This window comes from Hemitrygon akajei, chromosome 9 (genome assembly GCF_048418815.1).
Source record: "Hemitrygon akajei chromosome 9, sHemAka1.3, whole genome shotgun sequence".
NCBI lineage: Eukaryota > Metazoa > Chordata > Chondrichthyes > Myliobatiformes > Dasyatidae > Hemitrygon > Hemitrygon akajei.
The window spans coordinates 42,265,715-42,291,489 of NC_133132.1; the positions used below are offsets into that span (position 1 = coordinate 42,265,715).

A 25,775-nucleotide genomic window follows, 5' to 3' on the forward strand; every position below is an offset into this window, starting at 1 on the left:
CCATTGTTGGTAGAATCTCAGATGGAGATGAGAGGGATACAGGAGCAAGATACATCAGCTAGTTTACTAATGTTGCAGCAACAACCTTGCACTGAATGCCTATAAGATGAAAGAGCTGATGAGCTGATTGTGGACTTCAGGAAGGATAAGATGAGGGAACACAAGCTAATCCTCATAGAGGGTTCAGAAGTGGGGAGTGTGAGCAATTTCAAGTTACTGGATGTCCAGATGTCTGAGGATCTAACCTGGTCCCAAAATATTGATGCAACTCTCAAGAAAGCAAGACAGTGGTTATATTTCATTAGGCGTTTGAAAAGATTTGGTCTGTCAATTAAAACACTCGAAAAGCGTTTTCGTGCACGGCATTCTGAAAGGCTGAATCACTGTCTGGTATGAGTCGGGCTACTGCACAGGACTGAAAGAAGCCACAGATAGTTGTAAAATTGATCAGCTCCTTCTTGGGTATTGTCCTTCGCAGTACTCAAGAAATCCTCAGGAATGGTGCCTCGGAAAGGCAATGTCCATTATTAAGGACACCCATCACCAAGGCCATGCCCTCTTCTCATTCTTACAGTCAGGAAGGAGGTACGGAAGCCCGAAGGCACACACTCAGCGAATCAGGAACAGCTTCTTCCCCTCTGCCATAGAATTCCTAAAACTTACTGTAATTGATTTATTTATTTGTCTATTTTTCCCTCTTTCTAAATTATCTTGTACTGCATTGTACTGGCTGCTGCTAAGGTAACAAATTTTATGACACTTGCTGGTGATAATAAACCTGAGTCTGAGCCTGATGAATTAGCCATTTATGTCCTGGGAGAAAGTCGCTGGCTGTCCACTCTATCTATGCCCCTTATCACCTTAATCAACTCTATCAAGTCAACACCTCATCCTCCTTTGTTCCAAAGAGAAAAGGCCTAGCTCATCGTAAGACTTGCTCTCTAATCCAGGTAGATGCACGGTAAATCTCTGCATCCTCATGAACGATTTCACATCCTTCCTATAAGGAGGCAAACAGAAATGAACACAATACTTCAAGAATGGTCTAACCAAAGTTTTATATTGCCTTATGGCTCTTGAATTCAGTCCCCAGATTAATGAAGGCAAACATTCCCTACTCTTTCTTAACTACCCTGTCAACTCGCATGGCATCTTTGGTGTATGAGCTTGGACCCCAGATCCCTCGATACCCCACACCGCTAAGAATCCTGCCATTAACAACGTACTCTACCGTCAAGTTCCAAAGTGAATCACTTCACACTCTTTTGGATTGAACTATACCACTTCTCAGCCCAGCTCTGCATCCTGTCAACATCCCCCTGCAACCTAGGACAACCTTCTACGCTATCAACACCACCAAGGTTTGTATCATCCGCAAACTTCCCAGCCCACCTCATCTAAGACGTTTATAAAAGTCATAAAGAAATACGGTCCCAGAATAGATTACTGCAGAGTACTACTAGTCACGGATCTGAAGGCTGAGTATGCTCCACCCACGAGCACCCTCTGCCTTCTGTGGGTAAGCCGATTCCAAATCCAGGCAGCCACGCTTCCCCAGATCCTCCTGACTTTGGGAACAATTATTAAAATCCATATACACTACCCCCTGCACTCTACCTTCAATTTGTTTTGACACTTTCTTGAAAAAGTCAACCAGGCTGATGAGGCAGATGGCGTTCAACCCAGATAAGTGTGAGGTGGTTCACTTTGGTAGGTCAAATATGATGGCAGAATATAGCATTAATAGCAAGACTCTTGGCAGTGTGGGGGATCAGAGGGATCTTGGGGACCGAGTCCATAAGGCACTCAAATCTGCTTCGAAGGTTGACTCTGTGGTTAAGAAGGCACACGGTGCATTGGCCTTCATCAGTGGTAGGATTGAGTTTAAGAGTCGAGAGGTAATGTTGCAGCTATGTAGGACCCAGGTCAGACCCCACTTGGAGTACTGTGCTCAGTTCTGGTCGCCTCACTACAGGATGTGGAAACCTTAGAAAGGGTGCGGAGGAGATTTACAAGGATGTTGCCTGGATGGGGCTGCATGCCATATGAGAATAGGTTTAGATTAACTCAGCCTTTTCTCCTTGGAGCGATAGAGGATGAGGGGTGACCTGATAGAGGTGTACAAGATAATGAGAGGCATTGATCGTGTGGATAGTCAGAGGCTTTTTCCCAGGGCTGAAATGGCTAGCTTGAGCGGGCATAGTTTTAAGGTGCTTGGAAGTAGGTATAGAGGAGATGTCAGGGGTAAGTTTTTTTACACAGAGAGTGGTGAGTGCGTGGAATGGGCTGCCGGCAGCGGTGGTGGAGGTGGATACGTTAGGGTCTTTTAAGAGTCTCCTGGATAGACACACGGAGTTCAGTAAAATAAGAGGGCTATGGGTAAGCCTAAGTAGTTCCAACATAAGGACATGTTCAGCACAGCTTTGTGGGCTGAAGGACCGTTATTGAGCTGTAGATTTTCTACGTTTTCTATGAGGCATGACCTGCCCCTCATAAAACCACTTTTACTAGCCCTGGTCGCCATCGTTTTACTTTTCCAAATGCTCAAATGCTGTCTCTAAGAATCCTCTCCAGTAGTTTACCCACTCGCTTGTCTATCATTTCTGGGATTATCCCTATTACCATTCTTGAACAATTATCCCAATTAACAATCCCTTGAACAATTGTTGTTTTAATATATGATTTTCAATCTTACTTCAAAAGTTAAGAAACAAGTCTTTATCACACATCAACTGGAATGATTCACATTCCATTGAGTCATGGTAGCCTTATGACACCTGAGTAATGATGAAGGTTACTGACTTGTAATGTTGTGGGTAGTTAGCAATTCATCAAAAGGAAATCATGATTGGGATGGATACGTGTTTCAACAATCTGCTTATTGGCTTTGTGATGCTTGCTCGTACCACTGGGCCTGGACTTCTGAGGTCATAAGACCATGAAATATAGAGCAGAATTAAGCCACATGGCCCATTGAGTCTGCTTTGCCATTTCATCATGGCTGATCCATCTCCCTCTCAGCCCCAGTCTCCTGCCTTCTCCCCGTAAACCTTCATGCAATGACTAATGAAGAATCTTTCAACCTCTGCCTTAAGTATGCCCAATGACCTGGCCTCCAAAGCCACTTATTCCACAGATTCACCACTGAGAAAGTGAAACTGCCGCAGTGCAATTGTTTTTCCACTTTAAAAACTCTCCCGCACAGGTTTTCTGCCATCGCCGGACACGACGGACAATCACCATTGACTTCAGTGAAGATTAAAAATGGGTGGGCTATCAGGTCAGTGTTGTACCTGTCTAATCCCATCTCCTGGAGCATTATTGAAAACACCTCATTTTCTACAGAACTGCAAGTTAACTTGGAGGTAGGAACGAGATCTCAGATAAACACAAGCTGTCAATACTTGTAGGATCAATTGAGATGGCCTGCTCCATCTGACCAAAGCAAATTTGGACAAATCTGTGAATTATGAGTCTTGCAATAGAATAAACAAAATCCACACAAGGTAATCAGCAAAGACAACCACATCTGACAAACAGAGTCAGAGCAATACTGCTGAAGGCAGGACAGTCCACTTGTGCGTTACGGATATCTTTCGCTTCCAACCGGTTTAAACCACAGGCGTTGTTGGATTGCAACCGTGTAATTTTCTCCCAGCTACATCTGCCTTTCTTCACTCTGCGTCCTCCTCCTGTTTTCTATTCCTAGTTGTCTCCTTGCTCTCATGGACTTCTAACCTGTCAACTAAGGTCCTCTGGCCCGCCCAAACGCAATCTTCCAATTCTAAGCATGCCAGCATTTGGGATATGAACTGCACCTCTATCCCCACTGACTCTACACACAATCACAGTAACCTGGTAGTGAAGGTCCTCGGCCTCATGCCATCTGATAAAGTTTTGGGACTACCTTTCTTGACCCTGAAGTTGATCATTTCAAGAGCATGCCCAGGCCAACACCTAATTGAGAAGATTTTGCAGCAATGAGATTCTCAGCCATTCCTTATGACTTGTCATGCCGGAATCGGCAGAGCCCCCTCCACCCTGCCATGCAACCCCCGGTGATGTGACCCGGTTTCCAGCTGCCGTCCCTCCAACACAGCACCTACCTACGCTTATCATGCCCCGGAGCAGAATCATGTGGATCTTAACGGTGGTGGGAATAAGCAGCCCAATGGCGAAGCAGATGTTGGCGAGGTGTAAGGTCAAATGGTGTATTTCTTTCCAGTTGTTGCAGCTTGCCGTCTGGCCGGGAAGCAGCCCCGTCCCGTTGCTGAAATCGTAGGTCGGAGTTACCGATGCGTTCACCAAGAAGCTGAGAATCCGGGGATAGTCCGGTGTAACGTTCATATCGGCAGACCTGAACACATTGAGCAGAGATGTATCAGATTGTGTCGGTGAACTCACCCAGAACCGACCTATTGGATCTAGCCCCGGAGTCGGAGGAGTCGCTGGCCATCTGCAGCAAATCTCCGACACATTTTAACAGGAATTTACAAAAAAAAGGCCTTCGTTCTAAAAGCCACTGCAGTGCCGCGGTTTGCAAAACATTGACGTATTTTCCAGTGGCTGTGCATGCAACTTTGTGCTGCACGTTTTAAATAAGCGACCCCTTTCGAAGGCTTTAATCTAGTTCCGTTCCCCGATCGCGGTTCCTAGCTCGCAGCGTGTTTGTTATCTCCCGTTCGCACTCCCTCGGAGGGAATGGCAGGCGATGACGGTCCACGGCTCCCGCATCTGTCCTTCCTCAACACTGCCCCATCCAAAACATGCACCTCCGTATACCGACTGCAGTCTAATTAGTACGACCCTGACTCCCATTAAACACTGAGCACCCTTTCCCACAAAAAGAAACCTATGCTGTCCCAATTGTTGTCCTTTGTGCGAACTGCCTTCATAACTTTCCTTCTAAATTTATCCGCTGGGTATGTGCTGCAAATACACACTTAGGTTGGGGGAGGGGGGGGGGAGTGAAGAAACTTCATTAAAATCGAACGAACTTTACCTTCTAAAAAGCCGTCAGCTAGCCCGGAATAGATTCAGAAAGTTTCAGGAGGGTGAGATCGGTTCTGCGGAGGTGGGGGGGGGGCAAGAAAAGGCTCGATACCAAATAACGCAGGCGCCGGGGGGGGGGGGGGAGAGAGAGAGGGATCTTTTGAAAACCCGACGCGCAACGCAGAGCATTGACTAAAATGGACATGAGCTGAGCTGAGCCGAGTGTACGGCAGGAGGCAGACCTCACCCCCGCGCGCGCGTACCCGGCGGACAGTGATTGACAGGTCGCGCTCCCGGTGAGGGACGGGCGCGGAACCCCGGGGCTCGCCGACCGGGATCCCTGCGCGGGACCGTCGCCTGCTCCGATTAACAAGTGGTTATATTAGCATACCTGAGGTCATGTAGAGGATAGACCGGGTCAGTAGAGATATTAAAACGTGAAACTCGATTCCAGGTAATATATATTTTTTTTAAAATTACGCTGGACAAACAATTTTTTTTCGGAAGTGTTGCTCCTGAGTTTTTTTTTTAAATGGTAGATCGCTTGAAGCTGAACGCCGATCTAATTTCAGACTGCTTGTATCACATAGGAATTTGGAGAAATAAGAAATTAACTATTACTGAATATAATGCATTTAATTGCAAAACGATGCAGACACTTTGCAATAGTTCAACTGGGCTAAAAATGTTTTGTTCATGATTTTCGTTTGTGCTCGGTGTCTGAGGCTTCTCGCTTAAAGTGTCAGCCAGCATTGATGGATTCCAGTTGCCCTGATACCATTTCTCCATGGACCGCAAAGTCCTGGTGAAACCTTTCACCGTGCTCGTCACTGACAGCACCAAGATTTGCAGGGAAGGAATCTAAACAGGAATGCAGAAAATGAATCTTTGGCGACGTGATGAACTTCTGGAAGCATGTTGTCAACCAACTGCACGTAGTTTGGTGCTCTGTATTTGCAAAGAAAATGTTTTATTAACATCCTTGGTTGCCTTCCATGCGATTTTCTATGGTTCCACCAGAAGTTCTTTGAATTGTCCGTGGTTGATGGCCTGTTTGATTTGTGGGCCAACAAAAATGCCTTCTGTAACTTTGGCTCCGGTTATTCTGGGAAAAATCTGTCTCAGGTATCCAAATTCCTGACAGAAATTTATAGAATTTCTAAAACCTGCCCTACCATGCAGCATCTGCTCTGCGTGCCTGGGCAATAGATAAAATTCTATAGCTTACTTCGTGGGAACTCTTTTAATTGAATTATTTGAAATAGCAAATATAGGCGATCTCAAAAACAAAAGGTGTGTGATAGGGATATTTCTTGGAGATTTTCATGATTAGCAACACAAAATCCGAAAGGTACTCCCAAAAGTATTCAGAAAGCAAAATCTTAGTTGTCCAGTGTTTCCCGGTTATGCATCAGAGAAAAGGGACAAGCATTTGTTTCCAAGTAATTTTCCTTCCATATGCAAAAGTGGGAGAAATCTTGCAAAGAAGATCCAAGAATCCAAACGCTTTTTCTTCAAATTATGAAAGTCAAAGTCAAAATAAACATTATCAAAGTCGGTATATGTCCGCACATCGTACCTTGAGATTCATTTTCTTGCAGGAAAAGGTGTACAAGAAATTTTTTAATATACAATAGAATTTATGTACAACTATATATAAAGACTTAAATTAAAGTTATGGACATGACCCAAACCATGCTGTGAGAAGAAACACCAAATTCCACTCTTTAACACAGATGAGCAGCAGTCATTTGATACTTTTTTAAACAGGCCCTTATATTTTTAAACAATATAGCTCTAGCTGAGTGGTGCCACAACGATCTGTCATTCTGTGTAAAGAGGACCAAGGAAGTGATTATCAACTACAGGAGGAGGAAACTGGAATGACAGGGCAAGTGATGTTATCCCCTTTGCTTCAAGAGCCTGATGGTTAAGGGGTATCACTGTACCTGAACCTCGTCATGTGGGTCCTGAAGTACAGGACCTTCTTCCTGATGGCAACATTGAGAAGAGAGCATGGCCTAAATGGTGGGGTCCTGATGATAGATGCAGCCTTCCTGTGACAGCGTTCCATGTAGATATGCTCAAGGGTGGGGACAGCTTTGCCTGTGATGGACTGGGCTATATTCACTACTTTTTGTAGGCTTTTCCATTCAAAGGCATTGGTGTTCATACCAAGCTGTGATGCAAGCAGTCAATATACTCTCCATTGCACAACTATAGAAGTTTGTCATAGCTATAGATGACATAGCAAATCTATGCAAAATTCTCAGAAAATGGAGTAGTAGAGGCTGTGCTTTCTTTGTAATGGCACTTACATGCCGAACCTAGAACAGATCCTCTGAAATATTAACACTAGAATTTAAAGTTGCTGACCCTCTCTACCTCTGATCCCTGACAAAAACTGGCTCATGGACCTCCGATTTCATCCTCCTGAATTCAATAATCATCTCCTTGGTCCTGGTGACGTTGAGTAAGATGTTGTTTTTATGGCATTACTCAGCCAGATTTTCAATCTGCCTCCTATATGCTGATTCACCATGACTTAGATTCAGCCAATGACTGTGGTGTCATCAGCTAACTTAAATATGACATTGGAGCTGTGCCTAGCCTCACAGTCATAATTATAAAGTGAGTCGAGCACACAGCCTTGTGGTGCACCTGTTCGGATTGTGGAGGAGATGTTGTTGCCAATCCGAACTAACTGGGATCTGCATGTGAGGAAATCGAGGATCCAGTTACACAAGGAGATATTGAGGCCATGGTCTTGAAGCTTGTTGATTAGTTTTGAGGGGATGATGGCATTGAGTGCTGAGCTGTAGTCAATGAAGAGCATCCTGATGTACGCATCTTCACCGTCCAGATGTCCGAGGTTGAGTGAAGAGCCAATAAAAGTGTCTACTTTGACCTGTTGTGATGGTAGGCAATTTCAAGTCACTTCTCAGACAGATGTGGCCTTCTAATTGTTAGTTCTCAGTAAGTGTTCTGCACTTGAATTGTGATTCTGGGATTTTTAATGGTGTTTTGAGAACTAAATTTCACCACCCATCTACACAGGGAAAATCTCCTCTATAACCCCACTATAACCTATAACAGGGAAAATTATGAACATATCAGATTCATCCATCCCTATAGCGGTGCATTGCATCTTTAGATGTATTATTTCTAAAGCTAAGGCTAAGAACAAGTATGCTTCAATGGACCAAATGGTCTCCTTATAATAAGTCAAGTGGCGTTATAGAGGAGATTAGTTGCACTGGAAACAGAGTGGATGGTTTGTGGAATAAAGTGGGTACTGAAAAAGACACTAGAGTGTGCAGGAATCTGGTGCACACACAAAAAGATGGAGGAACAGCGGGTCAGGCAGCATGTATAAAAAGGAAATAGAGTATGTATGTTTTTGGTTGAGACCCTTCTTCTGCTTAACTGAATTGAAATCAGGTATGACAATGGAGAAGAAAGGAATTTGCCTGTTAAAGCTAAATGCAACTTCTGTAGTGCAATGAAAGCAGCAACTGATTTATAACAGATTTATTGACTACAACTCCACCTTCAATACTATAATTCCAAGCAAACTTATCTCCAAGCTCCTAGACCTTGGAGACAAGACCTCCCTTTGCGACTGCAACCCATAGGCTGCAATCAGTAAGGACATGCAGCAACACCTCCACCATGATTATTCACTACACTAATGCCCCACAAGGCTCCATTTTCAACCCCTTACTTTACACTCACAACTGCATGGCAAGTCTGCAGATGACATCACTATTGTGGGCCATATCTCAAATAATGATGAGTCCAGTTTACGAAGGAGATAGAGAGCCTACTGGTGTCATAGCAGCAACATTTCACTCAGCAAAGGAAAAGAGCTGATTATTGATTACAGGCAATGGGCACTGGCACATGCTCCTGTTTATATCGATGGCGTTAAGGCTGATAAGGTTAAGAGATTCAGCTTCCTGGGAGTGAACATAATGAATAACCTGTCCTTGTTCAATCAAATAGATGCCATGGTCAGGAAAGTGCACCAGTGCCCATAGTTCCTCAGGAAGCTAAAGAAATTTGGCATGTTCCCTTTGACACTCCCTAATTTTTATCAATGCACCGTAAAAAGCAGATGCCTCACGGCTTGATATGGAAAGTGTTCGCCAAGATCGTAAGAAACTGCAGAGGGTCATGGACACAGCTCAGTACATTATGGAAAACGACCTCCCCTCTATGGACTCTGTCGACAGTTATGTTGGTAAAGCAGCCAACATAATCAAAGACCCAAATATTCTCTCTTCTCTCTCCACAACCCACCGCACACCACCATTGCACCCCTCACCCCCCCAACCCACACCATCAGGCAGAAGATACAAGAGCCTGAAAGCAAGCACCTCCAGACTAAGTACAGCTTCGATCCTACTGTTATGAGATGATTGAACGACTAGTCCAATAAGGGTGGAATTTTGCCCTTGCAAATCTACCTCATTACACTCTCTAAAACAGTAACTCTTTATTCTGCATCCTGTTATTTATTTTGTTTGTACAACCTTAATGTACTGGCGTGATGAAATGATTTATATGGATGGCATGCAAAACTATGATTTTCACTGTACCTGTGACAAAAATAAACCGATTTTCCAAATTTGTAATGAGTATTCAACATCTTTCAATTTACAAAACAGTATTCTAATAATAATCCTCAAGGTGATATTTTTCAGAATGATTTTATCTTTTGTCCTCAAACTCTTTAAGTTATATTGTAAAGCCTTTGAGCAGAAACTACTCACTACTATGAAAGTGCATACACTGTTCATGCATAGTCTATTAACTCATACTTCAGCTAAAAGTTGCAACTACAGATAAAATTATTAATTCCAAAGTCAAGGTTTTGGAAATCGTTGTGATTTAATAATACTAAAAGAAAATGTTAATTTATTAGTTGAATTAATTTTATGACTTCATTTTGGACGTTTAAAATCTAGTAACTGCTAAACAGGAAACAATCAGATTTCCACACTAACAAATTGAGGATGCAGAATAAAGTATTACCATTACAGAGAGTGTAATGAGGGCCATAATGAGGTTGATTACAAGGGCAAAAGTCCAGCCTTACTGTACCAGGGGTTCAATAATCTCACAATAACAAAAGATCAAAATAAGGTTGAAAGAATGCAGAGAAAATTTATATGAATGTTGCCGGGACTTGAGGACCTGAGTTATAGGGAGAGGTTGGATAGGTTAGGACCTTTATTCCCTGGAAACGTAGAAGATTGAGGGAGATTTGATAGAGGTGTACAAAAATCTGAGGCGATAGATTTGTTTTTATTAAGTGCAATCATGAACAATAGTCAGATCAGAAATGCTGAGCAAGTCAACTAGTTCCCAAAGAGAATTCTGATAGGCCAATCAGATGGTTCACTGCTGCTCAGCGATAGAACACAAAACAAATCATATGTACAATTAAGAAACATTAAAAAATAGTAGAAATACTGGAGTCATGATGATCATGATGAAGTCTGCTGGAGAGAGACATTTATACACGTTGTCCTCCATAATTCAAAGCAATTGAAGGATAAGTTTGCAGGGTGACAAAAACATGGAATTAAAAACTAATCCCTACCAGGAGAAAACAGCACCTGTTCTTTCCCACTGTTCTAATGCACCATCAATAACTCTTGGAGACGGGAGGCGAATGATAGGCTTTTATTAGCTGCAGGAGACCACCACACAACATCCTGGAGACTGAGGGAGGAGCAGTGCCTCCAATCGCCTTTATACAGGGGACTGTGGGAGGAGCCACAGGAGCAGTCAGCAGAGGGGCATGTCCAGACAGGTATATGTAGTTCACCACATGTTCTCCAGCAGCTTAAGGAGAAAGTCCAGCTGGAACATAATTCACAAGTGCTCTTGAAAGTCAGGTATTAACCCTACCTGCCAACAACCAAGCATTGCCGTCCTGGTCCCCTTCATGATAGCTTATGAAGAAGCATGTGACTTCCCTCCCGGAGCCGATAGGGTTTGGGCAGACGGGGTTCATCACCCATGGTTGGCAGATCATCTAGGAGAAGGAAAACTCTGATCTCAAACCTCCACTGCCTTGTGGCTATACCCACTCATGGTGAAGGCTTTGGGAGTAAACCCCGAGGAAAAAAATCAGAACTAGAGTCGCTAAGGCAGTAAACCCCGAGGAAAAAAATCAGAACTAGAGTCGCTAAGGCAGTTCTGAGTTCAACGCTGACTGGCAACACCTTCGTTGCTGCAGGTGCCAAACTGTATCGGGCTCTGCCTTTACTTTTTTCCAGCTGCGTGGAGCAGGGGAGCCTGCTACATGGGCAACAGCTTGCTCTGCACATAGTACTGGCCTAGCTTATGTATCATGCAGACAACTGGGATGCAACATCTTCCTCGACCCCACCCAGTGGAGGGCTTTATAGATAGGGTAAATCCAAGCAGGCTTTTTCCACTGAAGTTATGTAAGACTATAACTAGAAGCCATGGGCTAAGGGGGAAAGGTGAAACGTTGAAGGGGAACATGAGAGGGAACTGCTTCACTCAGAGGGTGGTGAGAGTGTGGAACAAGCTGCCAGCGCAAGTAGTGGATGTGGATTTGATTTAATCATTTTAGAGAAATTTGGATAGGTGGAAGGGAAGGGAGGAGATGGGAAGAAGATAGGGCTATGGTCTGGGTTCAGGCCGATGGGATCAGGTAGATTACTGGCTCAGCACAGACTAGATGGGCTGAAGGGCCGTTTCTGTGCTATAGTAGTGTTCTATGACTCTAACTTATTCATGGAAAGCAAATACCCAGGTATAATAATATCTACCAACAATTGCAAAACAGAATGTTCAGGTTCCGTTCTAAGCTTTACATTATTTTGACATGGAAATATAATTCTAAGGATCTTCTAAATCCTGGAACTCCAAGAGGAAAATGGAGTATCTCTGGGTAGCAGAGGTGCCACCATCTTCCCAATGGCAGGCAGACGTGAGCAATGAATGCTGAAGTTGCATCTTGAAAAATTAGCGCATTTGATGAAAAGATCATGGCAATGAGTTTCCATGGAAAAATATCAAATGTGAACTTAAGAACGAGCAATGGGTAATGGGTAATATTTTAAAAGAAGGGGACTGTGGGAAATCAAGTTACTCAAACACTAAGTGTTTTGATGTATATTACATAAAATATTTATTAAATTATTGAGTGGTAAGGAGCAGATGGATCCCCTGGTGTACAGATGGGCATGCAACATGGAGGAACGAGTTACCAATAAAATTCATAATATTTGTTGATCCATTCCATGCTTGCTTAAACCACTTCTGGAAGGATGTGGATGGAAGAAGTGAAGGTTAATAATTCATACAGTGGAAGTAATATAAGAGTATCAACATCTATAGAAAATCTGGCACCAAATGTAGTATAGCACATACTAACGGAAATTAATGTTGAACATTGTAGGATGAATTAATATTTCCGTTGATTAAGTTGGAACTAAAAACTGGAATGAACAAGTACTGACTGTGGAAAGTCTGAATTGGGAGTTGAATTAGTATGGCATCTGTTCACCAAAATTCTGAAGGATGCTGCTAAACCTCCCCTGCTTTCTACAGGGATCACTCCCTCAGTAATTTACTTCTCTGTTCGTCCCTCCTCTCTAAGCTTCCTCCCAGCACCGATCCCTGCATGTGGCTTAAGTACTACACCTGCCCATTCACCTCCTCCCTCACCTCCATTCAGGGCCACAAACAGTCCTTGCAGGTGAGGCAACACTTCACCTGCCAAACTGCTGGGGTCGTCTATCGTGTCCAGTGCACTCTACGTGGCCTCCTTTACACTGGTGAGACCTGTTGTAAATCGGAGGACCACTTCGTCGATCACCTCCGCACCATCCTCCACAAGCGGGTGGCCGAATATTTTAATTCCGATTCACATTCCTGTCCCAACATGTCAGTCTATGGCCTCCTCTTGATGACGTCACCCTCAGGGTGGAGGAGCAATACCTTATTTTCCTTCTGCGAACCCTCCAACCTGATGGCCTGAATGTTGATTTTTCTTGCTGGTAAACAAATTTCACCCTCCCCCCTCATTTCCCACTCTGTTATTTTACCTCTTCTCATCTGCCTGTTACTTCCCCTTGGGTCCTTTCCTCCTTTCTCCTGTGGTCCAACCTCCTCTCCTATCAGGTCCTTTCTTCTCTACCCCTCCAGCATTTTGTGTGTGTCTGTGGTGCATTGGATTTCCAGCATCTGCCAAAATTCTTGTGTTTATGGTTTTGTACTTTACAAGATCCCTCCAAGAGGACCATAACGTTGTTGTGGTTTGGAGGCTTTCGTGCCTCAATGACCAGGAGAGCTACTTTATCTGGAGTCAGGGCTTTTGCTCTTGGTCGGGTCACCCCTGCCAAACAGGTCAAAGGGTAGATGCCAGACTAAGAGTGGTCCACCGGTCCTCCAGCTTCAGGGATTCAGTTCAGGGCCAACAACCCTGACCGGTAAAACAAAATTGTTATGGAAACAGCAATGCAGAATCCTTCCAAGTATGATGGGATTCCAGAGTCACCACTCATGACCTGCAGGACTGACAATAGTGAAAACGGAGAGGAGGCTCCTGACATGAGGAAGGAAGCCGTGATCACCGCCAGAGATGGAGGACCTTCACTGTTGCCCTAAATGCCAGCGGTGTACAGTAATGGGCATTAACACACACTTTGTACAAGATAACTTCAATATCTTTATAAATGAGAGTTGATGTCATAAGGAGAACACTTCACAGTTAACACTTGCAGAAATTTCGGCTCGTTATCTGCTGGAATTCCTTCTGACCCTGTCACAGAGAATAAGAGACATTTTGTACTATAGTATGCTTGAACTTTCAGAAGGAATTTGTTATGGTCCCATTTGACTAAAAATAGTACACAGAGGAATGTCTTATCAAATCATTACGCATTTGCAATCAAACTTCACTAAAAGCAGAAACTACATCCGAGTATTTTTAAACAATATTTGAATCATATGATTTACTAGGTTTAATCTGGCTTCTTTTAACGTATGACCTGATATATTATAGATTCCAGGAAGAGAGAAGTTATAAGACAGACCTGCCTTCTTGTTGTTTGGGCCATCATCAACCAGGGACTTTGATGGTAAAATTTAGTTAAGATGCACAACCGCTCCTCCCTTCCCACCATCCTCAATATGTACAGTATGCCCCATAGGGCTGTGTGCTGAGCCCATTGTGCACTCTGACTGCACGGCCAAACACCAGAGTAATCACATTGTCAAGTTCCCCGACGATGCAACAGTGGTGGGGCTCATCACCCAACGACGACAGCACAGCCCACGGAGATGAGGTGGAAGAGCTCGAGGTCTGGTGCCAGGCAAATCACCCCTTCCTCAATGTCAGCAGGACAAAGGAGACGGTTATTGACTTCAGGAGAACTTCCACCACTTGTATTCCTACTTACACCGGCAGCACAGCGGTGGGAATTGTTTGCAGTTTCAAATTCCTGGGAGTGTACATCTTCCACAACTTCTCATGGTCCTGGGAACACATCCTACACAATCGGGAAAGCTCACCAATGCCTCTAGTTTTTAAGGAGGCTGAAGAGAGCTGGACTTTGCACATCTATACTCACCCCATTCTACAGATGTGAGCTTCCCAACATGCTGCATCGCTGTCTGGTACAGAGACTGTACTGCGGCAGGCAGACAGGCTCTGCAACGGGTAGTCAAAGCTTACCCCCATGCATCACAGACACTAGCTTACCTACCATCCTATACGGAAGGATGCTGGAAAAAGGCCAGCAACATCATAAAGTATCCTAAAAACCCTGCTAATAGACTGTTTGTCCCTCTCCTATCAGGGACGAGGCTATATACAATCCACACCAGGATCACCAGACTCAAAAACAGTTAGGTCCCCCAAGCAGTAAAGCTGATCAACACCACCACCAACTTAACCCACCCCACTACATTCCCACTACCATTACTTCACCATTTCTCGTCAGAGTCACTCCTGTCCAGTGTCACTTTATGGACGTACAATCTATCTATGTATATAAGTTACCTTATTTATTTATATTTGTTGGGTTTTTTTATTGTTGTGTTCTTTATCTTTTTTTTTGTACTGCATTGGACCTAGAGTAACAATTATTTTGTATTCCTTTTCACTGGAAATAACATTAAACAATCTTGAGACACAGAAAGGTTCTTCCTGGCCTAATTGGATTATGTCTTTTCAAGGAATCGGGTAAGTGTGAAATAAAATTGAAAACGCAGAAAATATGAAGCAAATCAGTCAACATCTGTGGAGAATGAGATAGAGTTAATGCTTCACATCAATTGTCTTTCATCAGAACTTATCTGAAGTCAATAAAGATGTATAATCATCCATAATATGTTGTGGTGCAGAGTGACAGAGAGCTGCGGTGTCAGTGATGCATCTTTCCTGTAATGGTGGCCCTGCCAAACTTCTCGGAGATGTTAAAGGTCTCTGGGCACTATTCTGAAGATGTGCAGTGGAGGAAATCGCTGTGGCTTAGCTGATGTTTGTCCTTTGATCAATGTTTCAAAACTGGTCATATGGTCATTGTGACACTGCAGTTGGTAGAAGGCTCGTTGTCTCCAAACTGGCCCCTCAAGTCTCTTATCTCCCAACATGATCACACTTCAAGTGCCTTATTGGCATTAAAGCACTTTGAGATTACCCGACGCGCAATGAAAATGCAACTGGTTATTGTTCTTTATTTATGAGATATCGCCCAGAGGCGAAAGAGTAAAAAGTTTGTTCACTGCATCGAAGAAGTGTCACCCTGCTGTGAAGCTTAACTGTTTATCAAGAGCGTCAGAGCTTTGGATGTTTGCCAAATTGCTGCAGCTGAGTGGTGTGGAAATCTCAACTTTTTTCAAGGGTCTGTGGCAATGACCACAGCGAACAGTAGTTTCTAGATACTGAAGGAGCCCAGTAACCACAAAAAAACTATTATGTAATTTATACATTACAACAAGATTAGATCATACTGCTATCATTTTTTCTTAAGTAAATAACTAATTTTATTTCATTATTTCTGGTTTCCATGAATATTTGTGCTACACTGTCCATGACTGAGCTCATCCATCTGGTCTTTAATGGTTTGTCTCTAATGTCTAACTATAACATAATACATATGAATAACAGAAAATGCACTTAATGTTTGTGTGATTTGTCATCCAGTTATAAATACAAGAAGGTCTACAGATACTGGAAATCCAAAGCAACATACACAAAATGTTAGAGGAACTCAGCAGGTCAGGCAGGATCTATAGAAAAACATAAATAACCTTTCGGGCTGAGACCCTTCATCAGGACTGAGAAAGAAGGGGTAAGATGCTAGAATAAAAAAAGTGGGGGTAGGGGAAAGCAGCTTGTTTTTAATATGCTATATATACATTATTGAAATTTCTCATAATTCTGAAATAAATTGGCTTGTGTTGTGGATAATAAAATGGGTGTTCGCTGGTTGGCACAAACTCAGTGGGCCAAAGGGCCTGTTTCTTTGCTGCATTTCTTCAGTCTAGTCAAATAGTATGTATGTACATCTCCCTGTTTGGTTCAAGGCTCCAAAGCAAAATATGGTTGGGAAACCTCAAGCCAGTTTCCCAATGGACATGCACTGACAACGCTAAATGGTAAAAGGTCATTGCAGGAATTGGAAAGATGACATCACTGATTTTGACTCTATGATTCAGTTTTCAGAAACTCTGAAAAAGCATGTTTGACTCTCCAGTTTACTGTTTTATAGTGATCCAGAAAGGGTTTTACTTGCCCTGATTTCTTAAAATGGGGAAAAAATTGTTCGATTCTCCTACAGAAACCATTTGCACCTTGAAGAAAATGGACACTAATCACAAAGAAATGTATATCTTCAAGCTTAAACTCCAGTATTATGAATCTTGAGTAACACAGTGAGCTGGCCTTAAAGGAGGCACAGAACCCATTCAATGGACTAACTGAGATATTTCACATTTTATTGATTTCCAAAGATACGAGGCAACTGTGGGCTGGTGATAAGCATGGCTGAGTGCATCACTGGGACTCAACTACTGGACTTGGAGACAATCTGCAACTCTGGATGCCTATGGTGCATTCATAACTTCATTGAAGACCCATCCCATCCCGGACGCTGTCTGTTCAATCTTCTGCCACCTAGTAGGAGATACAGAAACATCTTCACCCGGACAGTAAGGCTGAAAAACCGCTTCTTCGTGAGGACTGTTGTGCAGCTGGATAATGCTACACCCAGCTTGCCAATGGCCTTTGTGGACTATCAAAGTCACTTGTTGCATGTAAATATGGGAATTCATAAAAATTAAGTCACACTGCATGCATTGTAAATATTGGTTTTGCAGAGACAGGAGTAGCACTGCAGTCTTGCTGTCTTCAGCGATGACAATAAAGTTCTATTTCATCCATTTTTAGGATCTAGGTGTTGCCAGCCTTTCTTTATCTGCCCTTAAAGAGATGGTGATGGGCCACACTAATGACCTGCTGTGGTCCTGCTAGTGAGGCATCTTCGGCAGCTCTTTTGTGTAGGGAGTTCCAAGATTTAGACCCTGTGATGATGAAGGACTGATGATCTGTTTTGAAATCAGGATGGTGCATGGCATGGAAGGGAACCTGAAGGTGCTGTTGTCCCATGGACGTCTTGCTCTTGTCCTTTTGAGTGGGTGGGGTGGGTACCCAGTTGCGGGGTGTTGTCAAAGTAGGCAATGTGTGTAATCCTGCAGACTGCAGTAACCTGACACTAAAGCAGGGAGTGAATGTTTATGGCAGCTGATGGGGTGCCAGCCAATTGGGTTGTTTTACCTCAGATGATGCTGCTCTTGGAATTGTTTGGAGTTGTTCCATTGAGACAAATGGAATGTTTTCCTGACGTATGTCTTACAAATGATGTTAAAGCGTTGGAGTGTCATTCACAGCAGAACATCCAAATTGTTCTTGCAGCTAACATTCTCTCTAATTTGTAATGATCAGTGTGCGCAGAAATCTTATGCTGTGCAGTTTTTTGCCCAGTGACAATAGGTGCGCACAGAATAATTTCTTCAATAAAAGCAGTATAAATAAGTCAGTTCTAAAATCAGAAGACAAGTCATCACAAACTCCATGTTGTCGAAGCCATCTGCATCAGAAACCGGAAAAGGAAGTGTGTGTGTGTGTGTGTGTGTGTGTGTGTGTGTGTGTGTGTGTGTGTGTGTGTGTGTGTGTGTGTGTGTGTGTGTGTGTGTGTGTGTGTGTGTGTGTGTGTGTGTGTGTGTGTGTGTGTGTGTGTGTGTGTGTGTGTGTGTGTGTGTGTGTGTGTGTGTGTGTGTGTACACCGTAGTGGGAACATTGCTTGTAGCCATAGTATTTACGTGACAAATGCAGTTGAGCTTCAACTCATTGATGGTCTTCAGGATATTAATGGTGGGGGAATTGCATTTGGTAATACTATTGAATGTCAAGGGCAGGATTAGTCTTTCTCTTGCTGGAGATGGTCATTGTTTGGTATCTTTGTGTCTTGAACATTGCTTGCCACTTATCGATCTAGGTTGTTTAGGCTTTCCTGCGTTCACTAATGGATTACATCAAGTGCTAAGGAGCTTGAATGGAATTGCATATTGTGGAATTATTTGTGAAACCTAAAGAATTTTTGCAGTACTGTCCCTGAGCTGGATTAATTAACCATCAATAATTATAACATTGATTTGTGCAAGTTAGGTCTCCAAATACTGATCTGTTTTCTCCTTGTTGCTCAATGTCTTCACTTTTACAAGGACTCCTTGGTGCCACTCACAGCTAATTGTGGGACATTAGAGACTGCAGACTTGAGGAGCTAAAAAGAAATGTCTGGAAGAACTCATAACACATAAGCAAGGACTCACTGTAATTAGTAAGGTCAGGAAGCAATTCAATTATTCTAAACACTGGTACTCCACAAGATTGTGTCCTTAGTCCCCTACTCAAACCCATGTGCATGCATGACTGCGTGGCCAGAATCTGCACCAACTGTATCTAAAATTTGACAGGTGATACCTCCTGTCGTGGGCCACATCCAACGTAGCGATAAGTTAATGTGCAGAAAGGAGATAGAAAGCTTAGGAACATGGTGTCACGACAACAACCTTTACCTCAATGTCAACAAAAGAGCTGCTCATTGACTTCAGAAAACGGGGATGGTGCACATGCTCCTGTCTGCATGAATGGCGCTGAGGCAGAGAGGGTTGAGAGCTTCAAGTTCTTAGGAGTGAACGTCCCCATTAGCTTGTCCTGGTCCAACCACATTGATGTCATGGCAAAGAAAGCTCACCACCAACACTGCTTCCTCGGAAGGGTGAAGAAATTCAGCAAGTCTCCTATAACTCTTAAGAATTGTTATTGATGCACCATAGGAAGCATTCTGTCCAGATACATAATAGCTTGGTACGGCAACTGCTCTACATGTCACTGCACGAAATTGCAGAGAGTTGTGGGCAAAGCTCAGCACATCACAGGAATCAGCCTCCCCTCTATAGACTCTGTCTATACTTCTTGCTGCCTCAGTAAAACAGTCAGCATAATCAAAGACCCCACCCACTCTAAACATGCTCTCTTCTCCCTTCAGGCAGAAGATACAAAGCCCTGAAGTCACGTCCCACCAGGCTCAAGGCCAGCTTCTGCCCCACTCTTGTGCAATAAGATGGACTCTTAGCCTCGTAATGACCTTGAACATTATCATTTACTTGCACATTTTTTGTTAGCTTTTACACTTTATTCTGCATTGTGATTGTTTTACCTTATTCCAGGTCAATGAACTGTGTAATGATTTGTCCTGTATGAACAGTATGCATGACAAGCTTTTCACCGAATCTTGGAACATGTGACAATAATAAAGCAATACGAGAACCAATTCAGATGAAGTACCTGATGCAAAGACCTGATGTAGGATCCTGCCCTTTGCTTTCATAATTGCTGCTTGACCCACTGTGTAATTCCAGCCATTTGTCTTTTGCTCAATCAAATGCTGCCTTAGGGTGAAAAGCCGTTACTCTCACCTCACTACTGGAATTCAGCTCTTTGGTCCAAGGCTATGAGATATTGAGCCAAATGATCTTGGCTAAGCTTAAACTGGGTATCAGTAAGTAGGTTATTGTTGAATAAGTGCTGTCTGATATACTGTCAATTACATCTTTTCCATAGCTTGTTGATAACTGAGAGTAAATCAATTGGCTATAATTAGCCGTATTGGATATGTTTTTGCCTTTTGTTGAAAGGACCTACCTGGGCAATTTTCCATGCTGCTGCATCTTGTAATTTATCTTCCGTCACTGTCTACTCATCTATGCTGATTGCTTCTTTCTGGATTGTCCCAACCTTTCACCAGGACCACTAAGAGGCCCAAGGACTGGTTTAGGACACACCTTATTCCTGTTTGTTCCAGAATGTCATTGTGTTATGTCTCTGGAATCGTGGCACTATTCTGTTATCCCATTGAGCCTTTCACACCCACTAACAGAACTGATGAAATGGATCAAATAATCACTCCAGAATCAAACTTCTTGATCTTCTCCATTGCTAATTATCAAAATTCCTAGATAAAATAAATTTGCTGAAGGGTCAGAAACTAAGTCCATAGATTTCAACTGTAGAAGGATTACACAGGTCACAGGAGAGGGGGTGGAATTCTACACAGATGGATGATAAAAATGAAAAAGGCAGAATTTTTCCAGGTTTAGGCGTCCAGTGCAGGAAGGAAGGATTTGCTTGCTAACATTTTGTTTTGACTAGCATAGGCACATTGGATCAACCAGTCTTCTGTGTTGTGAATTATCTATGAAGCTAACATTGCTCTTGTTCCTGAAAATTTTGTGTAAGGTCCAGAACTACCCAAGACATCCAAGCCAACAGGGGAGCATCCTTCATGATGGTGAACCCACAGAAAGCATCCGGCCCAGATGGGGTACCTGGCTGAGTACTGAATACCTGTGCTTATTTCTCTGGTACGAGAACATTATCATTATGGGCAAGGCCTCGCTCACTCTAGCTTTAAGCCTCTCCTGACTGCAGACTTTTATTTTTAAGAATCTGAAAGAGGAGCAGGAGATGGCCAGTGAGCTGTTCAGTCCTGCTCTGCCATTGTATAAGAGAATAACTCAGTGTCACTTTCTTGCACTAACCACACATCTTTTCACTTTTTTTAGTAACTACGAGTCTATCAATCTCTGTCTTGACTGTACACAATGACTGACACTACGGTCATCTTGAGTGGACAACTGCGAAGATTCACTACCCTCTTGTAGAAGAAGTCATTATCTTTGAAATGCTCCTCAGCCAAAATATTTGACACCTGACCTAGTTCACTGCCTCACACAAGATCCAGGATGGCCTCACTTCTAGTCATCCTGTCTTTATAATTATGTCCAGAATCCTTTCAGGGAACACCTAACAAATTTTGCCCCATCTTAAAACTCTAGTGCTGAGGAGGTGCCAATCACAGGGAAGTTTAAATCAGCCATAACAACCCTGTTATTATTGCAGATTTCCAAAATCTGCCCCCAATCTGTTCCACAGTGCTTCTGTTGCTGCTGGGGGGGAGGGTTAATAGAACACTCCCAAAAGAGTGATTATTCCCTTCCAGTTTCTGACTTTCACACACATCGACTCTAATAGACAATCTCTCCTTGAAGTTGTCCCTTTCTGCAGCTGTGATCAACAATGCTACTGCTCACCTCTTTAACTTCCCCCCTGTCATTTTTGAAACATCTAAATAATTCTTGCCCTGGGGACAGCCAAGTCTCTGTAGTGGCAATGACATTGTAGTTCCATGTACTGACCCATGCTCTAAATCATTACCCTTGTTCTTCATACTTCTTGCATCACAATAGACACAGTACACTTCAACCCATCCCACTGACTGCAACCTTGTGCTATTGACTGTATATCCTTCCTCACTCTAAAAGCTACAACTACCCGTGCATGAACTGTCACATCCTCTGACCTATCTCTCTGATTCTCTTCCCCCAGCCAAACTAGTTTAAACTCTTCCTAACGGCTCTACCAAATCTGTTCACAAAGACATTTGTCCCTCTTGGGTTCAGGTATAACTATCATTTTTGTACTGTTCATACTTTCCCCAGCCCAATGAACCATAAAATATCTCAGTCCTGATTGACCAATCCCTTATCCAGAGACTATAACTGTTGGTTCTAGGCATCTAACCAGGGGAAACATCTACTCTGTGAGGCATAACAATTTTGCTGGTCTCAATGAGATCACTTCTCATTCTTCTGTACCTTTAACCGTGTAAGCCTGTTCTGTCTTACCTCAATCTTCTATACCAGGAATTAATCTAGAGAACTTTAATTGCACTTCCTCTGCCACAGATAAACTCTTTCTTAGGTGGGGACATTAGAAATGTACACAGTGATGCAGATGCAGTACTCTGTAAAATTGGAGCAAGCCAGCTTCACTCTCACATCCAGGTCGTCTTTGTCACTGAGCCCAACACTTTAGCAGGTTTCTCCTATGGTTAAATATAGAGGGGTACAACATGCTCATTATCATCCCCTTTATCACACTGAGATCAGGGCTGACCCATTTACTCTAACCCTACATTAATCCTATTAAAAAATTCTCCCCCACATTCTCCTACACTCTTCAAACTCTTCCACTCACCTACACACCAAGAGCAATTTAGGGTGGCCAATTAGCATAAAAACCCCAAATGTCTTTGGGATTTGGGCGAGTGTGCAATCTGCATGGACAGCACCCTAGGTTTTGTGGATTGATTCTGCAAAATGGTGGCTCTATGAACTGTGCTGCCATAAACATTTCACGCACTTTCACCTCATCATTGTATTGCACCCGATTCTCACGATGTATTCACTAATATGACTCCCGCCCCCCCCCCCCACATCTACCATTAAATGGTTGTACTACACTGGGCCTCTCCCTTTTGCTGGATCCAGGTGTTCTAAAACCATGATTCCAAGATAGATATTTCCTGGTCTGTGATACCCTCCTGTCTTCCCTTCACAACCCCTTTAGTTTTGATTTCACTGCACTTGGGTAAATGTAGCTTCTGGACAAAATGATTCCCACCCGGAAGAATGCACTAGTCCTACAACTAAACCCCAGGACTTTGTCTTACAATGACTCAGAAGGGAGCCACCCCGTTCTCGTTCTCCACATTTCCCGAAACTCCGTCACTATTTTCTCTCACACATATACACGCATCCACTTCCTTACGGCGCTAACCATGTACTAGTGAGTAAATCGCAGCGTCTAAACAAAATCCCAGCGCATCTTTAGGGCGTGGGAGTCACTGCGACACCGGGAGGCTGCACGAACAGGTTTGAACCCGAGCTGCGAGGCACGTGACGCCCCATCAAAGTTTAGGGGAAACTTTTGAAGGACATTTAAGTTGTTTTCAGACAAGCAAGTCTTGAACTTACGTCGATGACTCTCCGTCACCGGGAGCAAATCAATTATTGTTACTGAACACTGTTTACTGACATTGACAGTCTACAGACGGAGATTTATAACTTGAGGTGGAAGATGCAACATAGAAATCCAACACCTCTTTATTCATCAAAGATTAGCTGGAAATTCAAATTACACAGATTACTTTAGATTTCCGACAATGAATATATTGTATTACAATGATACTAGACACCCTTTCTTTATAATACTGATTGCAACCGAACAAGCGCGTCATCTCGTTAACTTCTGCTCGTTACCTACTGTAACTCTAATACATTCATTGCAAATGGGCTTTTAACCATTTGACTGTCTAAGAAAGTAGATCACGAGGAAGATGGAGTCAAGTAGCGGGTTCGCTTTTTCCAAATTAAAAAAAAATGCACTCTCTTGAAGAGTGGGGCGGACATATTAGGAGGAAGAACACACAAAGTGGGATGTACCTGACACGGGCTGCCAAGGGAGGAAGCAGATATGAATGTGGCGTTTGAGGGGTTCCCAGATAGACATAGGACATGTTCAGGGAATGGAGGAATATGGATGGTCTGCAGGCATGATTGAGTTTAAGTTGCCATCGTGCTCGAGCACAGACATGGTGGCCCGAAGGGTCTTATCCTGTGCTGTTCTGCCTCCGTGTGGTTGCGTCGAAATGCGAACGCCCTGAACTTCCACCTTTTACCATACTGGTCCTGCCAGGTAACTGCGCATCCTCGCCTCGTCTTCCAGAGGGCATATTCGCTGTGTGAGGCAGAGCGGAAAGCCGTCAGCGCGGCGGAGAATCGGCCAGCCGCACTCCCTGCCTTCACCCCTTGCAGTATCTCCTGCAACACTCGGGGTAAATGGGTGCCCCCCTGTACAAGAGACTGCGGGAGCTGGGGAGAGTTCAACGTTACCACTTGCACTTCCTTTTGAAAACCGAAGTGCTTTGCAGAAATTAGCAGTAACACTCCCCCTACCCCACCCCCCGTCCCAACTAATAGTAATCATTGCAGGATTGGCAATGAGCACAGGCTCAACCGTTCATGATGTGGGATATTTCTGATCTCCTGCAGTCTCATCCTCTACCACCTCTCCCCTTCCACCCCACTCCCCCGCTGCCGCCACAAACCATCTCCCCCTTACATATTGCGAAAAAGAAGTCAGCAGGGAAGCCATAGGCGATGCCGAACGCAAACTCTCAGCAGCTCGGAACCACCACTGACTGGGTTCCGCCCCCAGCTCCACCGGGAGCAGAGGGTTTCGGGGCTCGCCTTGCGTCCTCGCTGCTCGCACTCGTGTAGGGATTCCCGGGCTGGGTCCCGCCGACCATCCACTCGGGGAAGGAAGCTCATAACTTGAGGCGCCTCGAGTTCCTCTCGGACAGGTGGCTCACAGGCACTGCCAAATGATAAAAGCTGGGCAACCTGATGTCGTAGCGGAATCCGCTGTTAACGCAGACTTTGTCGTTTAGTGAGTGCAGCTTGTCCGCAATATCTTTTCCAATTAAGACGGAAAACAGTCTGGAAATGCGGCGGTGATGGGCGAATAACAGGTAGAGTTTCTTCCTCCTCCAGGCTGCGAAGCGACAGTCAGTCTCGGCTGTTAGCGTCACCTGGAGAAGGGGGCAAATACAGACATGCTCTGAAAACGACGCGAGTGGTTCAGCTGAATCGCGCTCGGAAACCGCCACCGCATCACCCGCACTCCCCAGATACCGTACCGGAATTCTGAAATACAGAGTTGCTGAAAACACTCAGCGCCTGCGGCGAGGGAAACAGCTTTCAGGCCGAGTCCCTTAAACAAACCTGTCGAAACTCTGGCATTTGGGTCCACTCAACTCTAGCAACTGGCCGTGCTGGCTGCGCTACCAGCAAGAACCTGTTACATTCTACATGGTCTTGTTCTAAAATTCAACCTTTTTGGACAAATTTAAGACTTTTACTGGAACAAATTACGGGAATACAACTTCCTCATAATCCAATATTACTTTTACTAGGTGATATTGAAGGGATAAAACCGAAACTCAAACTAAATAAATATCAGAAAGAATTCATAAAAATTGCACTGGCAGTAGCCAAAAAGGCTATTGCAGTTACTTGGAAATCGGATACATATTTAAGTATAGATTGTTGGAAGAAAGAAATCTATGGCTGTATTCCATTAGAAAAAATTACTTATAATTTAAGAGATAAATATGAAACATTTTTGAAAATTTGGAGCCCTTATTTACAAAAGACAGGACTAAATATATAGGTGCTCTGAAGATGAAACAATTGGTTACTTGGGGAAATAAATAAATATATATACTAAAGTTATTAAGAACTCCATGGAGCATGTGGAGATCTTC

General features: G+C 43.6%; 1 protein-coding gene across 1 annotated transcript in view; it reads right to left on the reverse strand.

Annotated features, from left to right (window-relative positions):
• The window catches only part of popdc1 (popeye domain cAMP effector 1), a 61,322-nt gene that overhangs the window by 33,108 nt on the left and 2,439 nt on the right, over positions 1-25,775 (reverse strand). Inside the window, exons 3-5 of the mRNA XM_073055341.1 lie at positions 24,784-25,040; positions 5,384-5,509; positions 4,107-4,357 (exon numbers count right to left, since the gene is read on the reverse strand). Of these exons, the coding sequence (XP_072911442.1) occupies positions 4,107-4,357; positions 5,384-5,509; positions 24,784-25,040 (634 nt within the window). The remainder of the gene's footprint in view (positions 1-4,106; positions 4,358-5,383; positions 5,510-24,783; positions 25,041-25,775) is intronic.